The sequence below is a fragment of the Cherax quadricarinatus genome, chromosome 41, assembly GCF_038502225.1.
Source record: "Cherax quadricarinatus isolate ZL_2023a chromosome 41, ASM3850222v1, whole genome shotgun sequence".
NCBI lineage: Eukaryota > Metazoa > Arthropoda > Malacostraca > Decapoda > Parastacidae > Cherax > Cherax quadricarinatus.
The window spans coordinates 6,054,251-6,070,238 of record NC_091332.1 but is presented as its reverse complement, the minus strand read 5'-3'; the positions used below and the strand labels follow the sequence as shown (position 1 = coordinate 6,070,238).

Genomic DNA, 15,988 nt, shown 5'->3' with positions numbered 1-15,988 from the left:
CACTGGATGGCGAAACGTCTACTACAATAAAGATATCCAGATGTTGCACATGTGTCTTAACTTTCGTCCTGTTATCTAACAAATTCTGCAATGTTTACAAGTTGCACGAGCAATCAGCTCCTTCCATCCTTTTCTATGGTGAAGTTCGGGATATAAATTTACATACTATTTCTTTTATGGCATTAATCTGGCTAACTTTGCTCCTGGTGATGGTATCCTTTCATACATTTAGACAATGCAAGATTATTATTAAAGAAAATGAAAGTTTTGAAGTGTTGGGCGAACTCTGAGTTACTGTGTTACTGATATTTTCTTGTAATTACGTGCAACACCGAGAGCTTCAAGTCTCCAGGAGTCAAGACAGTCGTCATAGGGGCAGGAGGCAACACAGTTTATATCTATTTGTTTTGTTTTTAAGCATTCTCCCCCCCCCTGACAATACTGAGAAGCAGAAGGCGAAGGGACGGGGAGGAGACAGTGAGGTGTCATGTATAACAACTCGGATGGTCGCGCCATATATGAAGTATGGTGATCGAGGTAGCCTGCTAGACCTTATATCTGTCGATTCCCTATTTTGTGTTACGTGATTTCATAAGAGACATGCACGTTGTCTTCATGCAAATCAAATGCGTTTTGACATGTATATACGTTGTCATGTAAATCAGATGCGTTGTTTTGTATTCTCCAAGAAAGCTGAAATACGGGAGCATAAACATACTAGAATATAGGTAAGACACATATGCAACAGTTAGACAACTTTATTCCGAAACGTAGGCAGGAACAGTAGAGATGTGAAGACGATGTAATCAGTCCATCACCCTTGAAGTCGTAGAATTTGAGGTTGTCAGTCCCTCAGCCTGGAGAAGTCCAGTTCTGGACTTCTCCAGGCTGAGGGACTGACAACCTCAAATTCTACGACTTCAAGGGTGATGGACTGATTACATCGTCTTCACATCTCTACTGTTCCTGCCTACTTTCTGTATTCGACTGAAGAAGCCTACTGTGTAGGCGAAACGTTTCGGAATAAAGCTGTCTAACTGCTGCATATGTGTCTTACCTAACAACCTGTCGGTATTGTATACCATTTTGATGTTCATACTAGAATATAGGCGAATGTCTTACTCCGGGAGTTGATGTGACAAACCTACAGGCAAAGGCGCTGTGAAAAAGCTTTGGTGCCTTTGTGATGAGGTAGTATAAAGGCTAGTGTCATAGGAGGAAGCAAAGTATTTACAGCAAATGTATATATTCTACGGCTAGCTACATGCAAGCATTCAACAGTGCACGACGACGGATGAAGCAGAAATGTTTGTTTCGCGAAGTAGAGGAAGAGTGATTGTAGAGGCAAAAGTTTGGGGCTGAGTGGATGACTACTTATTGCAAGTATAATAAAGCTCTCGAAGTGAAAAGGTGCGCACATCGTAGTTGTATACTATAGGGTTTCATTTTCTCCATCATATGATGTAGACAATAGTTGGGTTGAGGCGAGTGTCCAGCAGTGTAGAAGTGTCCAGTTAAAGACAGCTATGTTCAACCGAGATCAGCTATATAGAGCCAAGTGTCCAAGTGTCAGTTGTGTAAAGTTGAATGTCCAGCAGAAGTCTACTATGCAGAGCTGTGTGTAGTGGCCACGTAACTAGGTCAGCCTGGGCGTGAGACTACTGTGAACAGACTGACGGGACGCCTCACCAGGGAGCCGAGTACCTGCGGCTCACCTGGCGCTCACATGAAAGTAAAAGTTATTTAGATCATGGTCGCTGTTTGCTACCAGTCTTCCTTTACCACTGCAGGAGCGACATGTCATTTTTATGCAAATATTATTAGCTTTTTAACTGAAAACAACAAACAGATTACAGAGCAAAAGGAAAAGTGGCATATGATACACACACACACATATGTATGTATGTATGTATGTATGTATGCATGTATATATATATATATATATATATATATATATATATATATATATATATATATATATATATATATATATATACATACATATATATATATATATATATATATATATATATATATATATATATATATATATATATATATATATATATATATATATATATATATATATATTATATATATATATATATATATCGTCACGTTGTCTGAGCACATTACCGCATGTAAACAATAATTATTCACAAAAAACGCTAAATCCATGTGGATCATTCAGCATTGGTATGCATACAAACATTATTTTATTGTATCATCCAAGAAAGACAGCTACCATGTCCCCGTTCCTCTATAAGTTCAAAATTTAAGAATAACATCAAAGATTGAACTGGTTGAAGAACTTGTCGAACTCATCTGTGGCAGGCGAGCGGCCAGGCTTGTTAATAACGAGACCTCCAGTAGGGACAGGAGGCAGAGGGTTGAACCCGGCTGATCCAGTGAAAAGCGGGAGAGGGCGGCCCGGTGCAGCATGTGCAGGAGCTACTGTTGCCGCGGTGAAATGATTTTGAACTGGTTTTGGGACTGGAGCTACAGTTGCTGCGGTGAAATGATTATGAACTGATTTGGGCACTGGAGCTGCTGTTGCTGCAGTGAAATGACTATGAACTGGTTTGGGCACTGGGGCTGCTGTTGCTGATGTCAAGAAAGGATTCTGAACGGGTCTGGACACTGGAGCTGCTGTTGCTGATGTCAAGAAAGGATTATTCTGAATTGGTCTGGACAAGCTGAAATGAGACGTCTGTTGAGCAGGGACGGTTTTGAAAGTACCGGTGGCAGCGTCGAACACGAGTTGGTGGGCACCACCTCCCCCGAGTGTGGTAGACCTATCATCAAAAGAAAATGGCCGATTGGCTGCTGGAAGAGTTGGTGGGAATGAGGGTGCTTGAGAGACAGGGAAGGAACGTACTGAGGGACTCGACGTAGCTGGTTGTGTGGGTGTCGAGGTTGATGGGATAGTGGGCCGGTGGGTGGGATGAGTCGGAGGATTAGTTTGTTTTGTAACACCGAAGTGACTGAAGAGGTTACGGAATTCTCTGTCGAAATCGAAGGCAGTGGGTTTAGGTGTCGGCCTGCTTGCAAAAAAGTGAGGTGATGGAGTCTGTATATCTGTCTGTGTTGGTCTCTGGTCTACGAATTGTGGCCTTGGCGTTGGTTCTACCACTTGATGTACTGCTTGTTGCTCCTGGGCAATATTTGTTTGTGGTACTTGGAATGAGGGAGCTGTGAACTGTCTGAAGGAAGCTGGCGTGGTGAAACGAGAGGAGGGTGCTGGAGTCACTGGAGCAAAGGAGTCCTGATGCTGTTGTAGTACTTGCTGGATGGTTTGTGGCACAGAGCTTAAAGTAGGAGACTGAGGTTGTCGGCGGCGGCTATCACTAACAAAGCTTTGCTGTACTTGCTGTCGTACCCGTTGTCGCTGTGGTCGCGGTTCTTGTGGTCGCTGTTGCTGAGGTTGCCGCTGCTGTAGACTCACGGGATGACGTCGACGACTGAATTGCAGTTGGCTAAGCTCCTCTTCAGTAAGAGGTTGCTCCACTGTTTGTTGAAGGAACTGGTCGTTTGGCTCCAAGGCGGGTGCTTCCCCAAGATCTGGGTCAACCACAGCATTGGGATCACACCTGTTACCCGATGTATAACTGAACTCACGACGAACACCCTCAGGGTCAACATAGCCGTATTTACCAGTGACGATGCAGTCTAAACCCCGTTTTTCTTCTTTAAAAGAGCCGTCTGCTGCCTCATATCCGAAAATGTAGTTACCTTCTTCGTCGTAATAGGAATACCGACTAATGGTTTCGACATAAGGTCTGACTGTCCTGTTCTCAGTGGCTCGAGAAATGATTGGCTCAGAACGAGAATCCACTTCAAGGCCGGTAGTGATGGCACGATGAGGCTCGAATTCGAAATTTGATGTGGATTGCTGAAGTTGTTTGAAGGCTGGTCTGGATCGTTGAGGCTGTTTGAAGGCTGATATAGATTGTTGAGGCTGATTAAAGACTGATATAGATTGTTGAGGCTGATTAGAGGCTGCTATGGATTGCTTAGGCTCTTCGAAGCCTGATATGGATTTCTGATGCTGTTCGAAGCCTGATAGAGACTGCAGAGGCTCTTCGAAAGTTGATACTTGCTGGGGCCGTTGAAGCACTGGTGTGAGTCGCTGATTTTTAATTCTCACTCGACGTCTGGTTGGGGCTTGTGTTTGCTCGATTACGTTATTGAAAATAGGCGCCTCTGTCGGTGGTTCAGTCGGGAAATGGTCAAACACTGGGGATTCAGTGGCTGGCTTGTTCACAAATATTTCTTCGGGTTCAGGAGTCACCCTAACCGGACTGAGTGTTGGTGTAATTACAGGAGATAGAGGATGAAATGTGGTGGGTTCAGGTGGGGCAACAGGACGTGCTACGCGAATCTTTGTGCGTCGAATTGGAAGCTTTACACGGGGCGAAAGTGGTTGTTCCGTCGGAGCCGGTTCTGTGCTTTCAATTTGTGGTTCTTCGGGAAGAGGGGTTGATTCAATTTGTACACGCTGACGAGGTCGACTGCGGCGTCGAGACTGTAAGATCTGTTTAGCAGATGTGTCACCATTGCGTGCAGCATCAGCCAGAGCGCGGAACCTGGCCCGGGCTTCTTTTCTTCGGCCTTGCTCCTGACCGGAGACCCCGACCACCGCCAACACCACCACCAGTACCTGCAATACTCATTGTCATCAGTTAAACCGTCTATATTCACAGTATATCTTACAAATAAAATATATAAATAACTTTATTGAGTGGTTATAATAATAATCGTATTTTTTAAAGGGGGTGGACCAGTAAGCCAGCGGAAGGCCTCGGTCACATGACCAAAAGCTCCAGCTGCGCATAATCATATGACTTAAGACCCATGTCAGGTAACACCTGTTCTGTTTCCTGACAAACCATACCTAACCTAACCTTATAAATAAAACATTTTTTCGTCCCAGCACTAGCATCTTGAACCGTTAGTTCAGAAAAAAAAGGTACAGGTGGTGTTTGAACCTATGGTGAGTTTAGTATATACAGTCAGACATCGTGTCTGTATCGCGATTAGCGGACGGAGTATCAAGCTTCCACAACTTGCGATGAATGACACACATACCACGAGTGGGGTTAGAACCCGGGATCAGAGAGTCACAAAACTCCAGACCGTCGCGTTAGCCACTGGGCCAGCTAGCTACAATAAGATTCATCGAACTAGGTATATTTCTACATCATAGGAAGGTAAGCATAGGCACCACTGTGGCCACAAATGCAAGTTTTTACAGACGAATCTCCCGCTAGCGTGGCCGTGACGGTCTGGAGTTTTGTGACTCTCTGATGGTGGGTTCGAACCCCTATCCGTGGTATGGTTTGTTTGCAGTCGAGTCATTACGATTTCGTGAGCAATGACACACATAGTTCAATGCTCCACTTCAGTATAATACTAATCCTCAGCAAGTGTGTAAACATGAATAATGAGATATGAGGTCATGTGATCTGTTCTCCCTGTTACACACACTCTCTTAACAACTGCATCAATGACCCAGTGATGATCTCAGATCGTCACTCTCTTAACAACTGCATCAATGACCCAGTGATGATCTCAGATCGTCACTCTCTTAACAACTGCATCAATGACCCAGTGATGATCTCAGATCGTCACTCTCTTAACAACTGCATCAATGACCCAGTGATGATCTCAGATCGTCACTCTCTTAACAACTGCATCAATGACCCAGTGATGATCTCAGATCGTCACTCTCTTAACAACTGCATCAATGACCCAGTGATGATCTCAGATCGTCACTCTCTTAACAACTGCATCAATGACCCAGTGATGATCTCAGATCGTCACTCTCTTAACAACTGCATCAATGACCCAGTGATGATCTCAGATCGACACTCTCTTAACAACTGCATCAATGACCCAGTGATGATCTCAGATCGTCACTCTCTTAACAACTGCATCAATGACCCAGTGGTGATCTCAGATCGTCACTCTCTTAACAACTGCATCAATGACCCAGTGGTGATCTCATATCGTCGCTCTCTTAACAACTGCATCAATGACACAGCGATGATCTCATATCGTCACTCTCTTAACAACTGCATCAATGACCCAGGGATGATCTTAGATCGTCACTCTCTTAACAACTGCATCAATGACCCAGCGATGATCTCAGATCGTCACTCTCTTAACAACTGCATCAATGACCCAGCGATGATCTCAGATCGTCACTCTCTTAACAACTGCATCAATGACCCAGTGATGATCTCAGATCGTCACTCTCTTAACAACTGCATCAATGACCCAGTGATGATCTCAGATCGTCACTCTCTTAACAACTGCATCAATGACCCAGTGATGATCTCAGATCGTCACTCTCTTAACAACTGCATCAATGACCCAGTGATGATCTCAGATCGTCACTCTCTTAACAACTGCATCAATGACCCAGTGATGATCTCAGATCGTCACTCTCTTAACAACTGCATCAATGACCCAGTGATGATCTCAGATCGTCACTCTCTTAACAACTGCATCAATGACCCAGTGATGATCTCAGATCGTCACTCTCTTAACAACTGCATCAATGACCCAGTGATGATCTCAGATCGTCACTCTCTTAACAACTGCATCAATGACCCAGTGATGATCTCAGATCGTCACTCTCTTAACAACTGCATCAATGACCCAGTGATGATCTCAGATCGTCACTCTCTTAACAACTGCATCAATGACCCAGTGATGATCTCAGATCGTCACTCTCCTTTTGATATTAAAATTTATGATAGTTCATTTATAGTTAACTAAAACTATTATGTATCTGTACTAATATTATGCAGTACTAAGTTCTAGATTTAGTCTACTGAAATGCAGACGAGATTAAAAAAAAATGCAGATGGTTATTTATCCATTATCGTAAAAAAAAATATGTATATTGTTAAAAAGGAATTCTTTTGTTTGCCTGTTTCTATGTTTACGTGCAAAATATGTGGCGAATTATCTTAGCGCTGTTCCAGTCAATCTGGTGGTTCATGTTTCGGACATGCTGATAAATGGCAAGTGTTAATTTAAACACTTCATGTAAATCTTTCGTTTTCAATCAACTTCGTCTTCATGGCTCTACAAAGTTAAAAAATTTTGTGATATATATTATTCAACTTTCCCTGTGGTTGTGAGTAACGCACATAGAAAGGAGGAGAATAATATCAGAAGGTTAAAGAATGTAAGACTGGACGTTAGACTGGAAAAACTGGATTTAGAAAAGTGAGTGTATTTAAATACTTAGGGATGGGGGAAAGGTACCACAACTATGCATTTTCTTAAACTGGCACTCTTAACTCGTCCCTATGGTAAATATAAGCTGACGTGAATGTAATAATATATACCAAAAGTAACAAAAAAAATAGCAACGACAACAACAGCAACAACAGCAATAACAACAGCGTGACAGCGCTCGGGTATAAGGAGAAGCATAAAGTGGAAATAGGTGCTTTTATCTCTGCCTCCCTACATCCATCTCTCCCTCATCCAAGGTTAGGAGTCAAGTTCATGCATCATTTCCGCATCCCAGTGATGCAAGACGTTAGTTGGGTTTGAAGTCTATCGATTAGCTGAGGCTCATTTAGGCTGCGTTTCATCCATACATTATTACCAAAAATACTTTCATCCTTAAAATGGGTATTGAAGTAAGTCCTCAGTGCACATACCCTGAGAGAAACATCTCTCAGCGTATATACACTGGGAGATACACACCTCTTGTATATAATCAGAGATAGTCACTTCTCAGTGGATTTATAGAGTTACACATCTCAGTGTATATATGATGTAGAAACCTCGGTCTATATAAATTGAGATACACACACAAACACACATTTGTCGGTGTATATGCACTGATGATGTAAGCTGACCTGTGACTCGAACTGTGTACCAGTGTGCGGTGTTTGTGGGCCCCGAGACAGTGGCTGTCTTTGATGTGATGTGTGCTTTAGAGATGGTGAAATTTTCATTGAAAAAAATGATTGCTTGTAGGAAATTCCTGAGTGAATGTAATGAACATGGGTGTGGCTGGAGACCTCAAGGTCGGGAAGTTTGTGGTGGGGAGGAGACGGAAAGCACAGGAAGGGGTAGAAAAATGAGGTTATGTGGGGCAGGAGTGGAACAGAGGAGGTGGGGCAGAGGGATGATGCATGAGGCTGTGTGGAACAGAGGAGGTAGGGAAGGGAAAATGAGGCGGGTATCCGGCGAGTCTGGGCAAGAGGGCCAGGGATCAACACTACCCCTGCCGCTCCCTTGATTTCCTGTCATAATATTTAATTCACATATCTATAAACGATCGCGTTCTTCAACCTCATCATGGCACAGCCATACGACAGTTTTGTGGACATATTCACATTAACCTTGCAATGTCCCAGCTGTAGTAACGGCAGGAACACCTCACAATCAGGGGACAAACTATGGCATTTGAAAACCCACTAACCAACCTTGACATCACATTAATGTTGTAAACAACGTTGAAAAAAAGAACACAAGTTGCAGAACAAGCCTTTACCGGGAGAGTATCGCTGTGTGTAGAGCTTTATCAAGCCGGCTTAATAAAGCTCTGCAGTGAGATAGTTCTGCAATGTGTATATTTTCTTCAATTTTGTCGTCAGAACGACATTAGCATCTAGTAAAGACTGACCAGACGTCTCATTAAAAGAACATTTGTCATGTAAATTATGAACGTTTTGCACTTTTATACTCAGGTGTACAGACACTGTTGTTGGTGGTCAGGTAACATTATTTGAGCTATGTTGAATAAAAGTCAGATTTCCAAACACCAACGTACAATAAAGACAGATCAGTGACAAATAAACACACACACACACACACACACACACACACACACACACACACACACACACACACACACACACACACACACACACACACACACACATACACACACACACCGAGGCAATCAAATAACAATAAAAATGAGCTGTGTATAATTCGGCCTCACACTGAAGTCCCCTTCAGTAGACTGTTTTCTTGAGCTATCTACCGAAGAGGGCCTCAGTGCGAAGCTGAAATATACAGTGCTCATCTTATTTACTGAATTATTATTTGGAGGTGAGACCATGTGTGCTGAGGTTTATTCAGGATAAATTTATAAATGAACTTACAACAGATGTTCAGTAATAACCCATATAGAGACAGAAGCTTGAGATTAATTGATCTGTATATTTCGACCCTCTTCTGGGATCCTCTTAAACAGATGTTAAAATTTCTACAATAGTCGCATTTAACACACGATATTGCTGCTAGAGAAATTAGTATATAGATTCTGATCATCTAAATAATAATGTATGAAACGAATTTTGAAATTATAGAATATTATTTGATGTAATACGACTGGGAGCAAGGGGCTAGCAACCCCTTCTAATATATAAATTACTAAATGTCAAAGAAAGAAATACTTTCTTTTTTTTAGTCACCCTGCCTCGGTGGGAGACGGCCGGTATGCAGAAAAAAATACGGTTACAGGTGTTCCTTTGCACGTGGACAGAAGTTCAAAAGTCTGGGCATTAGACAGTGGTGGAATTCGTCAAGGACACACAGCTAGTGTCCCCCAGGGCATTCAAAAGGTGAGATCTCGGGACAATTTTTTGTACAGCTGTCGTGCTCACCATCACTAATGGCGGGGCAGGGCGGCCTTGGCTGCCCTAGCACACAAAGGTTAGTGGGGCGCTGATGCAGGTCTAAGGCTATGGAACACGCAGCTGCTTGGTTTTTTTTTAATAACAAAAGTGGACACATCAGTAGTAGTTGATTACATAGTGGGAACACCTGCAGTGTGTGGCTACAGTGTTATGTATGATAGTTACATGATAAAACACCTGCAGTGTGTGGCTACAGTGTTATGTATGGTAGTTACATGATGAAACACTCGCAGTGTGTGGCTTCGGGAGATACATTATGCGAACATATAGTGTTACATTGTGAGAACAAAAGTTACAACGTGGGAACAGAAGCCAGCTATGTTTGCTTGTCACACTTCGTCACAGGACGAGTTTCCAGCATGAGGTAATGACGTCCGTCATCTTGAGACGGACAAGAATATCAAAATCGGTATGCACTTAGGGGCCGGAGAGTGAACCAAGAATAAGGAAGTGGGGAATGAGACAGGAGCAAGAAGCAGGGAGTGGCAAAGGAGAGAAAAGAGGTAGGTTAATAAACGAAGAAGCAGGAAGGAAAGGAACACAAGGACGGAAGTAAGAATACTTGCAACACAAAGGAGAAACTGAAGAAATGATAAACGACATTTTCAAGGGAGAATATGTCAAAAATAATGTGACCAAGGACTTGGGGGCCATGAAACTTTACTAAAAAAAAATTACACGGAAAAATGAACGGGGACTTGAACTATAGTCATTCTTCTGTTCATTATTAACAGTCGTTCATTACGACTTGTGTTCAGAAAATCAAACTTTCACGTATCTTATTTGACGACCATGTACCCCAAAAAATTCTGCAATAGATTCCAGGTGGGCCGTGGAAGAACCATCTTAACCCAAGCTCAGTTATTTTTTATTTGTTTTTTTTCTTGCAGTGACCATTGTTATGGTTCAGTGTCCGTCACTGTTAATACAGTTTAGTCTATCTCGGTCACTGTTTTTATAGTTCAGTCTATCTTGGTCACTGTTATTATGGTACAGTCTATCTCAGTCACTATTATCACGGTACAGTGTATCCCAATTACTGTTATCATGGTACGGTCTATCCCAGTCACTGTTACCAAGGTACATTCTATCCCAGTCACTGTTACCATGGTACGGTCTATCCCAGTCACTGTTACCATGGTACGGTCTATCCCAGTCACTGTTACCATGGTACGGTCTATCCCAGTCACTGTTACCATGGTACGGTCTATCCCAGTCACTGTTACCATGGTACGGTCTATCCCAGTCACTAATATTCATGACGGGCCTCAGTAAGAAAAAATAAAAAAGTTTCGTTTTTATTCTTGTAGGATTGAAACCTGTGTTGGTTTGCAAACCTCAGAACCCTACAGGACTTAATATAAATCTAGAAAAGAACATGAAATATATATAGTCTTCCCTATAGAATAGACTTTTGAATCTTAGAGTAGTAAAAAAAGGTGACTGGGGCTTTAATTCCTAAAATAACTGGTGTCATTGGAGCCAGTCATATAGCCCTTTTTTGTGACATTAACCCTGTTGAATAGCTAAGTTCCGAGGCAACAGGTAGCGTTGAGCTACCACCTGTGGCCTCGTGTATGACTTCTACAATAAAATAATTCTTCGGTAATAGTCTACAGTTATCAATGCAATACGATTGTAATCAGATCAAATAACTTGTGAGCAGTTCGTAACAAGTGTAATTTTCCTCGCTACCACGACGTGAGTGCCCAGTCTCTGGACCCAAGACAGATATATTCTAATGGTTATAATCATAACTTTAGTTATTAAAGAGGTGGAGGGATAAGATGACCAAAAACTCCAGCTGCTGGTCATCATATGACTAAGAAACCATACCAGTTTTGAGACTCTGACCGCGGGTTCAAATCCCACCCGTGGTGTGGTTTGTTTGCAATCGTGTCATTACGATTTCGTGAGTCATATGACTAAGACCCGCTTCAGGAAGTACTTGTTCTGTTTTCTGGCAAATCATACTTAACCTGGACCCATTATGTCCCTCCGTGATCTTTTAACTATCGCCCACAGCATGGGTATGGGGGCATAATGAAGATATTAAACTACTGTGTCGGGAACGTAAAAAATTATATGTTAAGTATCATGGAAATTCCATCTGGTGAGTTCCTCTTGTTGCCGCTAAACCATGAGTGTCATAAATCTTCTCAACTGAAAAGTGTATTTATTTGCTGGATTTGTAATGGCTTCAACTGTTGTTCAAGTAAATTTTTAATGGAAGACCCAACGCCACGCAGGATTTACCATGACGTAACCATTTTCAAGAAATGTCAGGTGCAGAGCCAGCTTGAATTGTGAGTCTGTTGATTGATATGGTAAAGGTACACAGAACGAAGCACTGTCCAGGAACAACTTGCTCGTGTGTGTTTTCCGTAATAATTTTATCGTGAGCCGATTAAAACTGGGCTGAGAGACGTGGGGGAGGAGGGCAGATTCAGAAAACTGTGTCCGACTGGTAAGGCTTTGGCCAAAGGGCAAACTACTATCACAGTCTCATCTGTGCTAGTGGACACTCCGTCTACAGCAGCCCACGCTAGCTGCTGCTTCTTGCCGTGCCTCTGCCGGAGGGTCAGTCGCACCACTGAACGAGCCATCACATAAGACTGGCTTAAAGGGATTTTCTTTCATGAATGGAATAACAACGTTGACCTGGGATTCCAGTTGTCGACGGTGTTAACAGAGCACAGATGATCCTCACGTCTACACTCAATGTGTGACATGTTTACAGTTCGCCCATAATATTACTTCTTCACTTCTCGACACATCTTTTCATAAAGGATGAGTAGAAAAATTTTGGTGTAGGGAAAAATCTGATGGAGGGAAAATCCTGGTGCAGGAAAAATCCTTGCGCGTACTTTGATCCCGTTATGCGAATCATACGAGAGGAAGTGAGTCGGCCGACACCGCTACGATCAAGAAGGAGCATGTATTTCCGTCCCCGGGAGACAGCAGACATGAATGACACGCGATAAAGACCACGCAGTCTCAGTACTGGATGTAAAATGTTGGTCAATGGAACACACGTGAAGAATGCTTCAAAATATTTAATAATAAACATTGCATGTATTTTACATCGTTTTCCGAAATAATAATGTACCAAGGAAGGGTCTTTCTCACTCGCTCACTCAACACGTAGCTAAACCTTACCAAGAGAGGTAATCGCATGACGTCTACGCCGCGTCACGAACACAACACGACTGCCACGCCCGCGTCCCCTTCCCTCCTTATATACCCTCGGTGACCGCTGGCTTCACAAGGGCACTCCAACGAAAGCCTTTTTCTTACGGCTGACTAAAGTGGCTTCGAGTTCTGATGCTGCTCGGAGACATCAGCGTTTGCCAGCGAAGATTTCAATGCTGATGTAATGAATGATCCATGAGTGTGTGAGGCTGTACTGTACTAACTTTATATATATATATATATATATATATATATATATATATATATATATATATATATATATATATATATATATATATATATATATATATATATATATATATATATATAATAATGGTTATAATCATAACCGTAATTTTTAAAGGGACGAAGGGGTAAGCCAGCGGAAGGCCTCGGTCAGATAACCAAAAGCTCCAGCTGTGGGAAACATTTGTCCTCTTTATTTGACTAACCTAACCTAACCTAGCCCTACTAATGAGGGGCCTAGATTAAAAAATGGATTTATTCTCTCTTTCTTAGGATCGAATTTGATTGACTCCCATTTCCCAGGAGCTGTGTGGTCAACGGATTTAGCGCTCCATCAGCGTTAAAATGGTGAATGATTCTTTATTTCTCTTCTGTGAGTCACAAAACTCTTATGACAAAGTGTGGCTTCTTGTGAGTATTCTTATGACTTTCTGTGAGCGCTATTGTAGCTACCTGTGAGCGTATTGCGTCTTCGTTTGAAATTCAAGGGACGAGTCTTTGGAAATTTCCAAAGCAATTTCGAATGGTTCACTGTAATCTGGAAGGCAGGTCTAGCAGCAAGCACGAGTGAGATAAAAGAGACCAGCAGGTCGTGCAGCAGGTACGAATAAAGTATAACAGACCAGCAGGTCGTGCAGCAGGTACGAATAAAGTATAACAGACCAGCAGGTCGTGCAGCAGGTACGAATAAAGTATAACAGACCAGCAGGTCGTGCAGCAGGTACGAATAAAGTATAACAGACCAGCAGGTCGTGCAGCAGGTACGAATAAAGTATAACAGACCAGCAGGTCGTGCAGCAGGTACGAATAAAGTATAACAGACCAGCAGGTCGTGCAGCAGGTACGAATAAAGTATAACAGACCAGCAGGTCGTGCAGCAGGCACAAGTGTAGGGCAGACTATTATAACCATCCATACGAAGCACATACTATTGCTCAGAATTGGTTTACAGGAGTCACCTTGTCTACGAATCAATTTATTAGCAGAGGATCTGAAAACATTTGAGACAGATATGATGACACTGGGACGACAGAAGGATTAGATTAAAATAGTTACCTTTCTTAGAGGCAGTTTATCTGTTAGAATTAAAGCATATAGACTGCTTGTGGGTTATTAAGGTTGTAAATCACTTGCAATCTACATTACTTTCTCGTCTCTAAAGGTTAAATTAAAGTATAAGTGTGTTGTTGAGGGTTTCTTGATCCACGGAATTTAATTTGTTCTTCTCGAGGATCAAACCTGATTGCCTTTCATTCCCTACGTGCTGTATGACCCCTACAGGTTTAGCGCCTCTGATATAAAAACAATTAGTATATAAATTATATATATATATATATATATATATATATATATATATATATATATATATATATATATATATATATATATATATATATATATATATATATATATATATATATATATATCGGTGTGAATACTCTCGTGAGTATTTTGGGTCTTTTCCTTATGTCCTAAAGCTTCTTATTGTTTATCGTTTATTTTTTACACAGATCAGTTTTACATGCTAAGTGTTGTTATCCTACCTCAGCTCATTTCAAAGTCCAGCCCTGTCTGAGGTACGCAACATCCCTTCATCCCCTGGAATGCCACCCACACCAGTCGACTAACATCCAGGTACCTACTTACTGCTAGGTGAACAGGGGCAGCAGGTGTTAGGAAACATGCCCAACGTTTCCACCCGTACCGGGAATCAAACCACTGACCCTCAATATGTGAGCCGAGTGAGCTACCAACCTTTACTGGCTCTCTGGGTTTTTCTTTGCTTTTTGTGGTTACTCACGGCCTCCTGGTTTTCTCCTGGTCTTTAAAATATTCATCTGGATTTATGAGGTTTTAATTCCTTTTCTCTCTGGAGTTTTCCTGGAATTCTCAACTCTTCTTTTATTTCATATTAATTTTGAAGTTATGGAATCTTTGTTAGATTATAGAACCATTCTTAATTATTTGGAACAGTCTTTCAAATCTTATGTTCTGTAATAGCTTTCTGAATAACTTAAAACTCCGGAGAATTTGTGGTTTCCTGTACTTTCTCTGGTCATCCTCAGTTATTAAAACTGTCCTCGTCTCTACAAGGGTGCTGGTTCTTGGTCCTTTCAAAGTCTTCTGTGAACTCATATATCTGTCGCAAATTTCTCTGAGTCAACATTGGCTTCATAAGTTTTCTTAGCATCCTGGAGCCTTCGTTGGCTTTTTGAAGCATTCTTTAACTTACCCCGACATTCCTTTAGCTTCTGAGGCTTCTCTTGGATTTACCTTTTATTTTTAGGGTTTCTTTAGCCTTGAATTATTTCTTGAAATATACCTCTGCTTCCTAGATCATTTCCTAAATTTCATGCAATCTCTTTTAAATTTCTGAAATATTTATTTACTCTCTGGTACGAGGGTTTCTTCAGATTCATGGAGATCTCGTGTTATCCAAGAGCCTCAGTGATGTAACTTGTTACTAAATTTAAGGGAATGTTATATGGTATACGTAAACACTAGCAGAGTTTACAACAAATTCCGTGACTGGATATATAATTTTGCATTTTTTCTGCTCTGTGACGAGGAAGAACTTAAGAAATACACAGTCTCAAATCGTGTCTGTCTTTTATCTAACAGTCACAAAAGAATGAAAAAAAAAGCTCGTAAATGAACATAATACTCACTCTCTTCATTAACAGGGAAAAAACATCAAGCGGATTGAATAAAGCAGTTCGTAATAAAGACGCAAAAGAAAGACTTTATTGTAGAAACGTTTAGCTCAGGAAACATGTGCAACACATCTTTTTTTTAAGATGTTTCGCTGACACGTCTTCACAATAAAGCTACCCAGGTGTTACACATGTATCTACTTCATCAACTTGTCGGCA

The 15,988-nt window shown here is 41.6% G+C and overlaps 1 protein-coding gene across 1 annotated transcript; it reads right to left on the bottom strand.

Moving 5' to 3' along the window:
• Nucleotides 1–2,118: 2,118 nt before the first annotated feature.
• LOC128695881 (mediator of DNA damage checkpoint protein 1) lies at nucleotides 2,119–12,896 on the bottom strand. The gene is made up of 2 exons (XM_053786807.2): nucleotides 12,837–12,896; nucleotides 2,119–4,660 (listed from the first exon to the last, which is right to left on the bottom strand). Exons 1-2 carry the CDS (start codon nucleotides 12,852–12,854, stop codon nucleotides 2,288–2,290), a joined length of 2,391 nt encoding a protein of 796 aa, XP_053642782.2. The 5' UTR covers nucleotides 12,855–12,896; the 3' UTR covers nucleotides 2,119–2,287.
• Nucleotides 12,897–15,988: the final 3,092 nt, after the last annotated feature.